This window comes from Microcaecilia unicolor, chromosome 8 (assembly GCF_901765095.1).
Source record: "Microcaecilia unicolor chromosome 8, aMicUni1.1, whole genome shotgun sequence".
Classification (NCBI taxonomy): domain Eukaryota; kingdom Metazoa; phylum Chordata; class Amphibia; order Gymnophiona; family Siphonopidae; genus Microcaecilia; species Microcaecilia unicolor.
This window is the reverse complement of record NC_044038.1, coordinates 145,662,337-145,678,728: the sequence shown is the minus strand read 5'-3', so window position 1 is coordinate 145,678,728 and position 16,392 is coordinate 145,662,337. Positions and strand designations below refer to the sequence as shown.

The 16,392-nt window shown below is 43.5% G+C and overlaps 1 protein-coding gene across 1 annotated transcript in view; it reads left to right on the top strand.

The window, feature by feature from the left end:
* Nucleotides 1–16,392, top strand: part of FCHSD1 (FCH and double SH3 domains 1) — a 151,580-nt gene that overhangs the window by 121,267 nt on the left and 13,921 nt on the right. Inside the window, exons 18-19 of the mRNA XM_030213572.1 lie at nt 9,229–9,340; nt 9,972–10,033. Of these exons, the coding sequence (XP_030069432.1) occupies nt 9,229–9,340; nt 9,972–10,033 (174 nt within the window). The remainder of the gene's footprint in view (nt 1–9,228; nt 9,341–9,971; nt 10,034–16,392) is intronic.

Here is a 16,392-nt window from a genome sequence, read left to right as displayed (position 1 = left end):
TCACATAGCTTTTTACAACCAACATTTATAGCAGAGGAAATGCAATATTTTTTTGTTTTGTGGAAAAGAGTGGCCATAGCAGTTGTGCTGCCACCAGCCGATAAGACAGAAAAATTAAAATCTGTTAAGAAATCTATATTTGTTGTAGTATTTACTGTATTTGTATTTGTTTTATAACAGTTGACCAATAACTGCCATGAGCACTATCTGCTCTGTGCTGTATATGTTCCCTCCATTTAATGCTCTCCTCAGACTACCCCCTAGCATGGTCTGAGTAAACATTAATGTTCCACTTCCTCAGACCACCTGTGTCACAGTCCCAGGTAAATGCAAAATAGAAGTGTTAAATAAAGCAAGTGGTACTCCTTTTCCCCAGTAATACCTAGGACTGCCTCCTACCAGCCTTTAATTAGGCCATTTGAACTAGTCTAGGTCCTTCCCACCCCCACTCATTCCTCCGAGCAATGCCTGATTCCACAGGACTGCAACCCATATCCTAACCTTGATGTATAAATAAATGTCTGAAAGCCTTCTGCATGCAGGTCACAACTTGCCCAATTCTGTACCACGTTTGCTAGGATAAAACAAATATAAGTACATAAGTACATAAGTAGTGCCATACTGGGAAAGACCAAAGGTCCATCTAGCCCAGCATCCTGTCACCGACAGTGGCCAATCCAGGTCAAGGGCACCTGGCACGCTCCCCAAACGTAAAAACATTCCAGACAAGTTATACCTAAAAATGCGGAATTTTTCCAAGTCCATTTAATAGCGGTCTATGGACTTGTCCTTTAGGAATCTATCTAACCCTTTTTAAACTCCGTCAAGCTAACCGCCCGTACCACGTTCTCCGGCAACGAATTCCAGAGTCTAATTACACGTTGGGTGAAGAAAAATTTTCTCCGATTCGTTTTAAATTTACCACACTGTAGCTTCAACTCATGCCCTCTAGTCCTAGTATTTTTGGATAGCGTGAACAGTCGCTTCACATCCACCCGATCCATTCCACTCATTATTTTATACACTTCTATCATATCTCCCCTCAGCCGTCTCTTCTCCAAGCTGAAAAGCCCTAGCCTTCTCAGCCTCTCTTCATAGGAAAGTCGTCCCATCCCCACTATCATTTTCGTCGCCCTTCGCTGTACCTTTTCCAATTCTACTATATCTTTTTTGAGATACGGAGACCAGTACTGAACACAATACTCCAGGTGCGGTCGCACCATGGAGCGATACAACGGCATTATAACATCCGCACACCTGGACTCCATACCCTTCCTAATAACACCCAACATTCTATTCGCTTTCCTAGCCGCAGCAGCACACTGAGCAGAAGGTTTCAGCGTATCATCGACGACGACACCCAGATCCCTTTCTTGATCCGTAACTCCTAACGCGGAACCTTGCAAGACGTAGCTATAATTCGGGTTCCTCTTACCCACATGCATCACTTTGCACTTGTCAACATTGAACTTCATCTGCCACTTGCACGCCCATTCTCCCAGTCTCGCAAGGTCCTCCTGTAATCGTTCACATTCCTCCTGCGACTTGACGACCCTGAATAATTTTGTGTCATCGGCGAATTTAATTACCTCACTAGTTATTCCCATCTCTAGGTCATTTATAAATACATTAAAAAGCAACGGACCCAGCACAGACCCCTGCGGGACCCCACTAACTACCCTCCTCCACTGAGAATACTGGCCACGCAATCCTACTCTCTGCTTCCTATCTTTCAACCAGTTCTTAATCCATAATAATACCCTACCTCCGATTCCATGACTCTGCAATTTCTTCAGGAGTCTTTCGTGCGGCACTTTGTCAAACGCCTTCTGAAAATCCAGATATACAATATCAACCGGCTCCCCATTGTCCACATGTTTGCTTACCCCCTCAAAAAAATGCATTAGATTGGTGAGGCAAGACTTCCCTTCACTAAATCCGTGCTGACTTTGTCTCATCAGTCCATGTTTTTGTATATGCTCTGCAATTTTATTCTTAATAATAGCCTCCACCATCTTGCCCGGCACCGACGTCAGACTCACCGGTCTATAATTTCCCGGATCTCCTCTGGAACCCTTCTTAAAAATCGGAGTAACATTGGCTACCCTCCAGTCTTCCGGTACTACACTCGATTTTAGGGACAGATTGCATATTTCTAACAGTAGCTCCGCAAGTTCATTTTTTAGTTCTATTAATACTCTGGGATGAATACCATCAGGTCCCGGTGATTTACTACTCTTCAGCTTGCTGAACTGACCCATTACATCCTCCAAGGTTACAGAGAATTTGTTTAGTTTCTCCGACTCCCCCGCTTCAAATATTCTTTCCGGCACCGGTGTCCCCCCCAAATCCTCCTCGGTGAAGACCGAAGCAAAGAATTCATTTAATTTCTCCGCTACGGCTTTGTCCTCCTTGATCGCCCCTTTAATATGAGCATCAATTCTTCTAATCTTACTTCAGAGACTGGCAGTCCCTGGTGCTGAGGGTTGAGATCTTTGTGTTTGGAGGCAGTGACTAAATGGAAATGGACTCTAGGGAAGTGGGTTTATATTTCAGTCATTTTTGTTTCATGGTAGCACATTTTATTGTATTGCTGCATATTAAAAAGGAACAGTGTGCACTAAAAACAAAAAGGATAAATGGAACAATTTCCCCTCTGCAAATCCGAAACGAAAAATAGATTTTTTTTGTGTGCGTTAATGGGGGGATGACCATAGTGAGATGTTTTGTTTGTGGAACTTCTTCAGCCATAAGCTTAGAGGTGGTATATCCCTGAGTGTCAAAAGCCTGCATCTGGTATATTCTCCTATAATTCAGTAAAACCTTTTCATGCAAAATGGTCTCAAAGTGCTCAAGTCTTCAGTAGTTGCTGTCACAGGTTAGATCAAAAACAACAGCAAATAGTAATTAAATGAAACATCTGGACATAAAACTAGGTCCTCCCACAGAGCTTATCAGAAATAAAACATTTTGATACACAAAGGAAATACAGTGGAGTCACAATTATCCAGCTTAAATTTGACTGACCGGTTGTTGGATAGCTGAAATAGGGTAAAAGTTTCAGTAATGAAGAAAGATAAGAAAACATTTGTTGAAATTAGTCCTATAATGTTATAACCCCTAAATCATCACTGGGTTTATTTCTTGGAGGAAAGAGTACATTTCTCAGGCTCCTTCAGAGAATCATAAGACTTTTTAAACATTCATTTAAAAATTTTTATAGACTACAGTTTCTAATTACTGACCATGTAACAGCCATAATAAAAACAATTAAAGCATCTGCTACAGTACAAAATGTATACACACCAAAACGTAAATGACATTGTACAGTGAATAGTTATGGCTACATCCAGCATTACCCAGTTTCCAAGACCCTGATGCAGAAGTGAAACGCTGGCCACCGTCGGCTTGGGGCTAGAGGGTATATATCGCTGCAAGCGAGAGCAGAGGAGCCGCTATACACAGACTCGATGCTGGTGTATTAGCACAGCACATATTGATGGGCTCTTGAAAATGAAGATAAGTGCCTTTTGATTATTAAATGCTCGCCAGATGGTAGTAAGGTCTGTTGTTGTTTTTTTGAGCCTTTATTCTATAGAGAGACTGCAGAACCATTATAGTGGAATTATTTGTGGTCAAGCAGTACTCCTCTATTGAAGGTTTTTTTACGGCCAGTGATGAAGAGAGGATCAGTTAGATCTGATTAAGCTCTGTAGATACGAGATATCCGTGAGCTCTTTGAGGCCGTTTTCCTTCTGAAGAGATTTCAGTAGGATGCATTTCAGATCCTACCATTATTCATTGAGGATCGTATATTTAAGTATAGTCTACACACCAAAACAGCAAATCGGCAGATGTTAGCTAATAACTTTGAACACCTTAGACAAAAGCTTCAAGTTGCCAGTTGTGTAGTTCTCAAAAGCAGTCTTTTAAAGGGGGAAAAAACCCATTTAGAATCTAGATCATAGAACAATCTCTTTAATTATACATCTTTTAATGTCATTTCCAAGAGTGTCTTAATTTTTCCAGCAATATATAAAAGTACTTTATAAAGAGCCATTCAATTTCCTCTACTTGACTTGAGACAGTTTATTCACAGGACAGTCCTTTTCAGGTAGAAAAGACGATGGCGAAAGCTAGAAGGGTGCATAGGGAGAGGAATGACCAGTAAGAAAAAGGAGGTGATGATGCCCCTGTATAACACTCTAGTGAGACCTTGCTTAGAATATTGTGTACAATTCTGGACACCAAACCTTCAAAAAGGTATAAACAGGATGGAGTCTGTCCAGAGGGCAGCTAATAAAATGGTCAGTGGTCTTCGTCATAAAGTGTATGGGGACAGACTTAAAGATCTCAATATGTATGCTTTGGAAGAAAGGCGGGAGGGGAGATATGATAGAGACATTTAAATATCTATGTGGCATAAATGCATAGGAGGTGAGTCTCAATTGAAAGGAAGCTGTGGAACAAGGAGGCAAAGGATGAAGGTAAAAGGGGACAGACTCAGAAGTAATCTTCACGGAAAGAGTGGTGAATTCATGGAATGGCTTCCCGGTGGAAGTGGTGGAGACGAAAACAGTATCTGAATTCAAGAGAGCTTGGGACAAGTGCATAGGATCTTTAAGGTAGTAACAGGAGAACCCGATATTCAAAGGATTTATGCTCCTAACTGAGAGTTATGATCGTAAATTAGCCTCTGAAAATTTGCTAGGGTTGAGTGCATAAATTATACTGAAAATTGCACTAAGGGGTTAATTATCCAACATGATTTAAGCAGGCAGGAGAAGCTCCTGCCTGCTTAAAACACACTGAATATCAACTCTAACCACCTAGGTATTGCCTGGTTAGTACGGATTCAGTCCAGTTATGTGGACGTGGGCCATATTCAGTGCTGTGCTTGCATAGCTAAGCAGCCAGTTAGGACGTCATGAAAGGCAATCCCGGATTCTATATAATGCACTAAAAGCAGTCCTTGATTCTATATAAGGCACAAAAGGCAGTCTCGGACTCTATATAAGGCACAAAAGGCAGTCTTGGACTCTATATAATGCACTAAAGGCAGTCCCGGATTCTATATAATGCACCAAAGGCAGTCTCGGACTCTGTATAATGCACTAAAGGCAGTCCCAGATTCTATATAATGCACCAAAGGCAGTCCTGGATTCTATATAAGGCCCAAAAGGTAGTCCTAACTGAGGCTGTTTAGCTATGCGAGTGCTGCATTGAATATAAGCCGGCACCCACTAGCCCTTCATCCCAAACAATCTGGTTTTAGGTCGCATCATAGTACTGAGACAGTCCTTGCTGAATAAGATCTATACCTGATTAGATAACCACATGATGGTTCTTGCCATCTCCATGGATCTCTCCACAGCGTTTGATCTACTTGATCATTCACTTCTGATTCATTGTCTTTCCACCTTAGGAATTTCTGGCACAGTTCTTTCATGGTTTTCATCTTTTCTCGAAGATAGATCCTTTAGAGTTACCACTCCTTCCTCCATTGCACCTAGTCACTCTTTAAAACGAGGTGCCCCCATAGCTCTGTTCCTGCTCCTCTTCTCTTTAACCTATTCCTGAGCTCCTTTGCTACCGTTATTCAGTCCACTGTGTCTTTTCACTTCTGTGTGGACGATATTCTTCTTCTTTACCCAACTGATCCTTTCAGTCCTAACCAGTGCTTTTTTTGTAGAAAAAAAGGTGCCGGTACTTATTATGGGCGGGGTCACCACATATGGCTCCACCCCTATGATAGCCACACCCACATTAACCACACACCCTATACCAGCCATGGCGCATATAAACAGACATCATTGAAAATATTATAGTACTATAGGAGAAAAAAATAATGTGATTTTTTTTCATGATAAATAATCTCTGTAAGCTCTTACAGCTCCAGTATACCCAGTGCAAAATAAGACAGCCAATGTAAATTCTCAAATTGGACATATTACAAACACTAAAATGAAAATAAAATTATTTTTTTCTACCTTTGTTGTCTGGTGACTGTTTTTCTTTCCATATTGGTCCCAGTCTGTGATTCTGCTTTCCTTTGTTTTCGCTTAACTCTTCTGTGCCATTTGTCATTTTTGTCTCCTTTTTCTTTGCTTTCTTCAATATTTTTCAGGCTCTCTCTCTGTCCAGATTTAATTCATTCTTACTATCCATTCTTTAATTTCCTTCATCTACCTGTGGCTTTTCATCTTTTCCTCACCCTTGTTCTCCCCATGCCCCTTCCTCTTATTCTCCAGTCTTTCTCTATTCCCCTTTTCCATCCAGCAGCTCTGCTTTCTCTCCCCATCCTTCCAGTGTCTCCCCTATTTCTTTCTGCATTCTTCTATCCAGCGTCTTCCCTCTTTCTCTCCCCATCCTTCCATTTTCCCTCTCTCTCTCCCCATCCTTCCATCTGTTTTCCCCATCTCTCTCCCCATCCTTCCATCTGTTTTTCCCCCTCTCTCTCCCCATCCTTCCATCTGTTTTCCCTCTCTCTCCCCATCCTTCCATCTGTTTTTCCCTCTCTCCCCAATCCTTCCATCTGTGTTTTCCCTCTCTCTCCCCATCCTTCCGTTTTTTCCCTCTCTCCCCATCCTTCCATCTGTTTTCCCCTCTCCCCAATCCTTCCATCTGTTTTTCCCTCTCTCTCCCCATCCTTCCCTCTGTTGGTTTCCCTCTCTCTCCCCAATCCTTCCCTCTGTTGGTTTCCCTCTCTCCCCAATCCTTCCCTCTGTTGGTTTCCCTCTTTCCCTCTCTCCCCAATCCTTCCCTCTGTTGGTTTCCCTCTCTCCCCAATCCTTCCCTCTGTTGGTTTCCCTCTTTCCCTCTCTCCCCAATCCTTCCCCCCCCCCCCCGCCCCCCGCGACACTTAGTTTTTTTTTTTTTTAAGACTCAGAACGTGCGAACGATGCAGCCGGCAGCGATTGAAAGAGGCTGTCTGGGCTGGCGTCTGCGTCGGAGCTTCCCTCACCCTCTGCGAGTCCCGCCTTCGTTGTTACAACTTCCTGTTTCGCGGGACTCACAGAGGGTGAGGGAAGCTCCGACGCAGACGCCAGCCCAAACAGCCTCTTTCAATCGCTGCCGGCTGCATCGTTCGCGCGTTCTGAGTCTTAAAAAAAAAAAAAACTAAGTGCAGGACTCGCCCGGAGTGTCGCAGGGGGCGGGGCGGGCAAAAAAAGGTGCCGGTACGCCGTACCGTTGCGTACCGGCACAAAAAAAGCACTGGTCCTAACCTAGGTCCTTTAAATGACTGTTTAAGACTTATTTCCGGCTGGCTGATCAACCATAAGCTTATACTCAACAAAGAAAAGTCGATTTGTTGATGGTTCACAGGAAGATTATCAGTTCCAAAACCCCCTTAAACATCTTTGGATCATCTATCCAACTGGGGGAGTCGTCCTTCTATCTGGGAGTAATTCTTGACACCCACCTGACATTTTCCCCCCAAATCTCTAACGTCTGCAAATTAAGGTTTTTCATTCTCAGGCAGCTTCGCTCGGTCCGCTGTTACTTCCCCACTGACATTTTTCACTCCCTTATTCTTGCACTGCTGACCCCTCACTTAGACTATTGTAACATCATGTATCTGGGCTGTACACATTTCATTCTAAAAAGGCTTCAGTCACTCCAAAACATGTCAATTAGGTTGCTCTGACACGCACAACATAGGGACCATGTTTCTCCACTCTTTCAGAAGTTTCATTGGTTGCCTATTCACCAACAGATTATTTTCAAACTATTGTACCTCACTTTTAAAGCCCACACAGTAGGACTCCCTCTTTATTTGAACACATTTACCATTCCTTATTCCCCACCACGTCTCCTTCGCTCTTTAAACGACCACCGACTTGTTTTACCAGGTCCTACGTCTACTAAATTGGAGTTCACCAGAAATCATGCCACCTTCTATTCTGCACCCTCTTTTTGGAACTCACTTCCTCTTCATATCCGTGCTGAGACTTCATTTAAAGCTTTTAAACCAGTGTTAAAGGCCTGGCTTTATGCAGAAGCCTTTGAAACCACCTACGCATGTTCCCCTACGTGAAGTGTATGCTCAAGTTCCCCCTAGAAAGATGGACACTAAGGTTGTATGTTATACCTTTTAGCTCCTTGTTATTTTGCCTGACTACTGTATTTTCCTCCTACTCTTAGCTTTAATACTGTGTTGGCTTTGCCAGTACATGTGATCTTTCCTATCCAAAATGTAGTTCTTTTCCACCTTCTATATTTTTATGTATTTTGTAAACCGCTGTGACCTGCTAGTTAGCTATAGCGGTATAGCAAATTTTTAATAAAACATAACACTGGGTAACAGCCTGATGTCTCTTTTTGTTTTCCCCTGCCCCCCACACCACCATTTACCCCCACCAAAAGCAGACTGACCTCCTGGACCTACGAAGAGCAGTCCCCCATCCTGATGAATCCTTCCCCCCTTCAGGTCCCTAGTGGTCTAGTGGGTCATTAGGACAGGAGCAAACCCCACTCATTCCTGCCCATGCCAGGTCTGAAAGTAAAATGGCATCTGCGACCTCTAGCGGTAGTCTTGCAGTACTACTGCTAGGGGTCAGCCTTCCATATAAGAGCAATTATACGGAAGGCTGATCTTATATGGAAGTGCCCCCTAGCAGTAGTACTGCAAGAGTACTGCGAGAAGTTGCGCCCATAATTTTACCTCTGGAGCTAGCAGGGGCAGGAGCTAGTGGGGTTTGCTCCAGCACCAATGACCATTAGACCAACAGGGACCTGAAGGTAGACCTGGGACAAGGGGGTGGGGGGGAGGGTCTATAGGATGGGTGATCTGCTTTTTGGAGAATTGAAAAGGGAAATAAGCTCTCAGGGAGTAGGGAGGAGTGCTCTTTGTGGGTTCAGGAGGCACATCCTGCCAAACCTGATATTCAGCCCACTACCCAGTTAGCTAGCTATGTAGTGGGCTAAATATTCTGGCCACATGCAGAGGATTACCAGAGCCCAGATACTCATTGCTGATACCTACATAGAGGCTGACACCGAATATCAGGGCAGAAGAAAATTATTTCTGGGTTATAATTGTCCTTGGTAAATAGCTCCCAAGACTCTTGGTAAGTAGATCCAGTACTGACACTTGAACTAAATTTATTGTCAGTAGGCAGCCAGGATACCGCAACACTAGCCTGACTCTGGAAATTCCTTATAAAATCAGCTTTTTTAATGAGTGGGACTAGTGTGCTGCATTAATAAGGCTGTTTGTATTTGCAGGAACTGCCCTCACCAGCTCCACCACCCTTCTCACCACCACCCCTTTTTCATGGTGCAGATCCCAGAATCCAACTTCATAGTTCATCATCAGCATCTGAGGTAATTTTAGGAGGTAAGTGCATAGAATGGCTTTGCTTTGTATTTGGTATTTGGGACATTCATATTTTTCTTGTCTACCACAAGATGCACATTCAGTAAGTGGAAATGCTTTGGACTCTTTATTCTGTCATTTACAAACCTGTAAATTGATCAGACCCTGAATCACTCCCTTTACCAGAGGAATGAAACCCTGTTGTTTCTTAAGAATAACATAAAAGAGAGAGGACAACAAACTTTCAAAAGAAAGTGGTTTTTATGTTGGTGCATGTAGGTGAATGACTTTTAGAATGAAAACTTTCTGTTAATGTGATGTCTTCTAGACATGATGTCACATAGAGAAAGAGGCCATTCATAACAGAGACATCACCCATGGTGCAGTACTTGGCTGGCAGAGAATAATCATTCATGCCACACAGCAATAAGTCAACTCTTGACTCAAGATGTTGGAGTCCTTCCATCCACATTATGATTTAGTAGTACCAGGGAATGCTGTTTCTTTAAAACATGACTGCTCAAGGGATACATGGCAAAGGAGAATTTTAGAGAGACTGAAGCTGAAGAAGGATTTAGTGGGGAGGGGGGGGGGGGGCTTTGAGAAAAGTTTTCCTGTAAGTGGTAAAAGCAAGTTGTATTTCTATTTGTAGGGCAGGATGGTCCAAGTAGCACACAGATGTCTACAGATCTGGCCCCATCAGGGATTCGACCGGTAAGACACCCTATAAATAAAATACGGTACTTCTTATATATTTATAAATTATTGGGGACTAGTAAATAAGGCCCATTTCTGACACAAATGAAACGGGCGCTAGCAAGGTTTTCCTCGGAGTGTGTGTGAGAGTGACTGTGTGAGAGAAAGAAAGTGAATATGCGAGTGTGTGTGTGTGACAGAGAGAGAGAGAGTCTGGGTGTGAGTGTGTCTGTGAGAGAGAGAGTGTGTGTGTGAGAATGAGAGTGTGTGCGAGTGCGTATGTGAGACATAGTGACTGTGAGAGAGAGAGTGTGTTTCACGCAGATATACTGTGTGTGTGAGAGAGTGTGTGTGAGAGAGTATGTGTGCGATACACAGACTCTCTGTGAGACTGAGAGAGTGTATGAGACTGAGTGTGTGAGACCGAGAGTGTGTGTGAGACCGAGAGTGTGTGAGAGTGACTGTGTGACACATAGAGAGTGAATGTGATACAGTGTGAGACATACTGTGAGAGACTGTGTGAGAGTGAGAGAGAAAGACACTGACTGTGAGAGAGTGTGTGTGTGACAGAGATACCTTCCCCCTCCCTCTGTGGTCTGAGGACCCCCTCCCTCCCCCTCTGGTCTCAGGGTCCCCTCCCCTTTGGTCTCAGGACCCCCTCCCCCTCTAAGGTCTGAGGACCCCCTCCCCCTCTGCGTGGTTAGCAGTACCGTGCGAGTGTGTGTGTGTGTGTGACAGAGAGTGAGACTGGGTGCGAGTGTGTCTGTGAGAGAGAGAGTGTGTGTGATTGTCATCTCTCCCCTGCCCCTCTCCAGCCACCCAGCAATTATGCTCTCTCCTCTGTCCCCCCCCCCCCCTCCAGCTACCCAGCGATTGTCCTGTGTCCCCTGCCCCCCCCAACCACCCTGCGATTCTCCTCTGTCCCCTGCTCCCCCCTCCAGCTACCCAGCGATTGTACTATGTCCCCAGATTAGCTCCGTCGAAGCGGCGTCATTATTGAAAGCCCAGGCCATCCACGGAGTCAGCTTCAGAATGTTGGAGGTGAGTTCGTTCCCTCAGTCCTGCCTTCTGATTACCCGCCCTCAACGTCATCACGTTTTGACGCAAGGACGGGGCAGAGAGAGATGTGACACCGTTACAAACCCTTCACTGAAGCCACGGAGTCAGCTTCAGAACGTTGGAGGTGCTTTTTATTATAGTAGATATAGAGGGGCATAATTGAACGAAAACGTCTATCTCCATGGGCGTTTATCTCCAAAAACGGGTCCCTGAAGGGGTGGACCGAACCGTATTTTCGAAAAAAATAGACGTCCATGTTTTATTCGACAATTTGTGAGCTGGGTGTTTTTGTTTTTCAGTGATAATGGAAAATGAAAGCGCCCAGCTCAAAAACGAATAAATGCAAGGCATTTGTTCGTGGGAGGGGCCAGGAGTCATAGTGCACTGGTCCCCCTCACATGCCAGGACACCAACCGGGAACCCTAGGGGGCACTTTTACAAAAAAAAAAAAAAGGTAAAAGAGCTCCCAGGTGCATAGCACCCTTCCCTTGTGTGTTGAGCCCCCCAAATCCCCCTCAAAACCCACTGCCCACAAGTCTACACCATTACTATAAATCTAAGGGGTGAATGGGGGCACCTACATGTGGGTACAGTGGGTTTGGGGGGGTTGGACAACTAAGCATTAAGCAGCACAATTGTAACAGGTAGGGGGGGGATGGGCCTAGGTCCCCCTGCCTGAAGTCCACTGCACCCCCTAACAACTGCTCCAGGGACCTGCATACTGCTGCCAGGGAGGTGGGCATGACATTTGAGGGTGAAAATAAAAAGTTGTGAAACATCATTTTTTGTGGTGGGAGGGGGTTAGTGACCACTGGGGGAGTCAGGGGAGGTCATCCCCGATTCCATCTGGTGGTAATCTGGTCATTTAGGGCACTTTTTGGGGCCTTATTCGTGAAAAAACAGGGTCCAGGAAAAGTGCCCTAAATTCTAGCTACAAACGCATACTTTTTTTCCATTATCGGCGAAAGGCGCCCATCTCTGTTCGGGTGATAACCACGCCCCAGTCCCGCCTTCACCACGCCTCCGTCAACTTTGTACGCTTCCGCGATGGAGTGCAGTTGAAAACGTCCAAGTTCGGCTTTCGATTATACCGCGTTATTCGTTTTTGGGAGATAAACGCCTATCTCCCGATTTAGGTTGCAATATAGGCGTTTTTGTCTTTCGATTATAAGCTGGATAGTGAGTCCCAAAATATGTCATGAGTTCTTCTGAGCCAGTCTCCAAATTTTGAATCTCAGAGACACTCAAACCAGACCATCACTCAGAGCTCCATACTATAGGTTGAGCACCTTGCTGTAGTTCATAAATGCAGCTGAGCTGACCCTAGTTTTTCAATGCCTATTTTTCAAATCATTCTGAATTCTCAGTAAGAAACCTAAACAATAAGAAGCTTCAAAAACCAGGACTGACTACCTGTTTCCCTCTGAATTAGTCAGGTGGCCCTAAGAGAAAGACAAAGGTAGTTTTCATAGAAGCTGATTTAGAACCTAGTAAATTCATCATTTACCGCTTATCTTGTTTCCCCTTCAAGCAGTTGACAAGGCCTGTACTAACTGCACTTTCTGGTCACCTGTTCTCAGTACATACCAAACACTAAGATCTTACTCAGCAGTTATAAATGCCCAAGTTCTTCTTTTTTTTTTTAAATTTTGTAGCATTTATCAGTGCTAGAAACATAGAAACATGACGGCAGATAAAGACCAAATGGCCCATCCATTCTGCCCATCCTCTGTAACCCCTAACTCTTCCTTTTCCTAAGCAATCCCACATGCTTATCCCATGCCTTCTTAAATTCTGACACAGTCCTCGACTCCACAACCTCCACCAGGAGGCCATTCCATGCTTCCACCCAGGGGCATAGCCAGACACCCAAGTTTGGGTGGGCCTGGGCCCAACATGAGTGGGCAGAAGAACTCCGTCCTGTCCCAGAAGTGATTTGGTTTCTCCCTATCTTGCCTGCATGCTATATGGTCTCTCAAATATCCCCCCTTCCCCGCATACCTTTTAAGTAGCAGATTTTCACTGGCAGTGAGCAGCAACTAATACGCACTTCTCATGTTGGCCTCACAGCCTTCCCTCTGATGCAACTTCCTGTTTCCGCATAGGTGGAAATATATCAGAGAGAAGGCTGTGGAATCAATGTGAACAGTATGTATCAGTTGCTGCTCGCTGCAGACGAAGATCTGCTATTTACAAGGTATGCAGGAGGGACAGCTGTTGGGAGTTTTTGGCTAGTAGGGATTGGGGATCCCTGCCAGCCACTTCATAGGTGTGCTGCTACTGGGTGGGCCTGAGCTCAAAGTGGGTGGGCCTGGGCTCACCCAGGCCCACCCTTGACTACACCACTGCTTCCACCACCCTTTTTGTGAAATAATACTTTCTTAGATTACTCCTAAGCCTGTTCCCTCTTAACTTCATCATATGCCCCCTCGTTCTAGAGTTTTCCTTCTGTTGAAAAAGGCTCACTTCCTGTACATTAATGCCCTTGAGATATTTAAACGTCTCTATCATATCTTCTGTCTCCCTCCTCTCTTCCATCATATACATGTTGAAGTTCATAAACCTGTCCCTATATTTTTTGTGTTCAAGACCGCTTACCAATTTTGTAGCCGCCCTCTGGACCGACTCCATCCTGTTTATATCTTTCCATAGGAGCAGTCTCCAGAACTGCACACATTACTCTAAATCGGGCCTCAAAATAGATTTCCCAAAACATATGAGCATCTTTTTTTTGTTTGTCAATATTCAGCCCGCGTTGGTATATGGCTGGTAAGCTCTTTCCAGCAACGGGCCAAACTAACTCTAGATTTTCTGTTTTTTCTTTTTTTTTTTAAATTGCGCTTTCAAAATTATTCAATACAATAATAGAAAGTATAGGAAAAGGATACAGTTTCTACAGAAAAAAAATACATCATGATTCATTATAACATAATCAACAGAAATTGCTTCCTGTAGTCCATTTTAATTATGGAGAAGAAAGAAAAAAATAAAAGGAAACAATTAACTTATAGGAAATTGTATACCTCGTATCAAGTGTTGCTGTAATATATCAATCTCCTCAATTCCACAAGATGGATCCAGAAAAGAAATCTGAAAAGAACTGTTATCCTGAAGAAAAGATTCTAAATGATTTGAGTAAAAAAAAATTATAACTTATATCCTGATGTTTAACGAGGCATCTACATGGGGAAATGCAAAAAAAAGTCACCCCTATAGCCAACAGTCTCGGCTTAAGCTGTAAGAACAGTTTCCATCTTGCCTGTGTGGCCACATCTGGAAACAGTCACCCTTTGACCACAAAAGAAAATCTCTATAAACTTGAAATAATTCTTAAATAGTAATGATTTGTCCCATTCTGATCTCAGAACAACTACAAGTGTTCATCTAGTAGATCTCGATATGACTCCACAAAATCTGTTAAATCCAAGTTATCTGCTGAAAGAGTATCCATTCCACCTTCTTCAACCTGATGTTTCTCTCCAGATGGCAAATAATATAACTGGGACACTTCAGTTTTCTCCATAGGCCCCAACTTCACGGCATCTTGGTGATAACAGTCTTATTTTGAGAAAATTAAGTAGCCTAATATTTTTATTCCAAGAAGCATTCTCTAAAGCTTCTAATTTCATATGAGGCAAACTATCCTATACAAAAGCAAAACTAGTGTTCTGAACAGATGTTGTCCATTTCTCCACAAAGAAGATAAGTAGAATAGGATAATGAAAATCCACAAGAAGTCAAAAAGAAGTCTCACAGTTCAAAACAAGAGCCATATTTCAGCGAAGGTTGCCTGATTCAGGGGTCACAAAATCTTATGGAATGCTGTCAAATCTTAGTACTACTACTACTATTTAGCATTTCTATAACGCTACAAGGCAGCGCTGCACAAACATAGAAAAAAGACGGTCCCTGCTCAAAGAGCTTATAATCTAATAGACAAACAATAAAGTAAGCAAATCAAATCAATTAATGTGTATAGGAAGGAGGAGAGGAGGGTAGGTGGAGGCGAGTGGTTACAAGTGGTTACGAGTCAAAAGCAATGTTAAAGAGGTGGGCTTTCAGTCTAGATTTAAAGGTGGCCAAGGATGGGGCAAGACATAGGGGCTCAGGAAGTTTATTCCAGGCGTAGGGTGCCGCGAGACAGAAGGCGCGAAGTCTGGAGTTGGCAGTAGTGGAGAAGGAAACAGATAAGAAGGATTTATCCATGGAGTGGAGTGCACGGGAAGGGGTGTAGGGAAGGACGAGTGTGGAGAGATACTGGGGAGCAGCAGAGTGAGTACATTTATAGGTTAGTAGAAGAAGTTTGAACAGGATGTGAAAACGGAGAGGGGTAGTATGAGTAAAGCGACCATGAGGCTGAAGAAAAGAGGTGCCTTTCCGATGATTCAGCTCTTTTCTTCAGCCTTGTGGCGGAGAAGATTTGAAATTGTATAGAATACATCTGCATGTAAATGAGCAGTTTCCGGCTACGTGCTATTCTGTAGGTACACGTCAAGATGCTGTGGTGTGTATTTTTGAGCAGATGGTGGGCAGGTCACACATTATTATATACTACAACATACACGTGTTTGTTCACAATCTAGGCACTAGCATTCACTTTAGCTCTATATTTGGTGTAAGTGTTCACCCCTAAAATAGAAGTGCAGATTTCACCTGCTGTGTTAGTAGGAAAACTGGGTGCCTACTTTTCGATATAGACAGGCTCCAACTTGGCATGTTCTTGGTGCTTAAAAATAGTCGTGGCATATCTAATGATACATTTACAAGGATGTCTGAAGAAAAGGATAGCCACAATTTGAAGAACACCTGGTTTTAGCATTGGGTATCTCTTGAAATATCAGGAAATAATTGAATCTTAAAACCCATAAACATCTTCTCCCTGTTCTTTGAACCCTCACATCGTTCTGCCTTGTTGGTAACTAAACAAGTTTTAGGAGAATAAATGTTAGCTCTTTGTTACTATTACTGGTAGCCCTTGTCATTTCAGGTGCCTAATTGCCATTATTTTATTTGTTTATTTTTTTCCCTTTCTTTAAATCTTGGATCCAATTAACATGGACTTGAGTGACATTTATTTTCCTTGTACTTTGTGGGTATAGTATTATATATTAATATTTTCTTCTTTTTTGTCACTTTTCTGTTTTGCTTCATTATTGTGTACCTCCATAAGCCTTCAACACCCCCCCCCCCCCCCTTTACCTAGCATGGCTGTTTAATAAGTGCTAGATCTGTGAGTGCAGTAGATGCTTCAGTATAGTCAGTACTGAAGCATCTACTGTACCCATGAGACTGTCCAGAAAGAGGTTATTTGTGCTGAG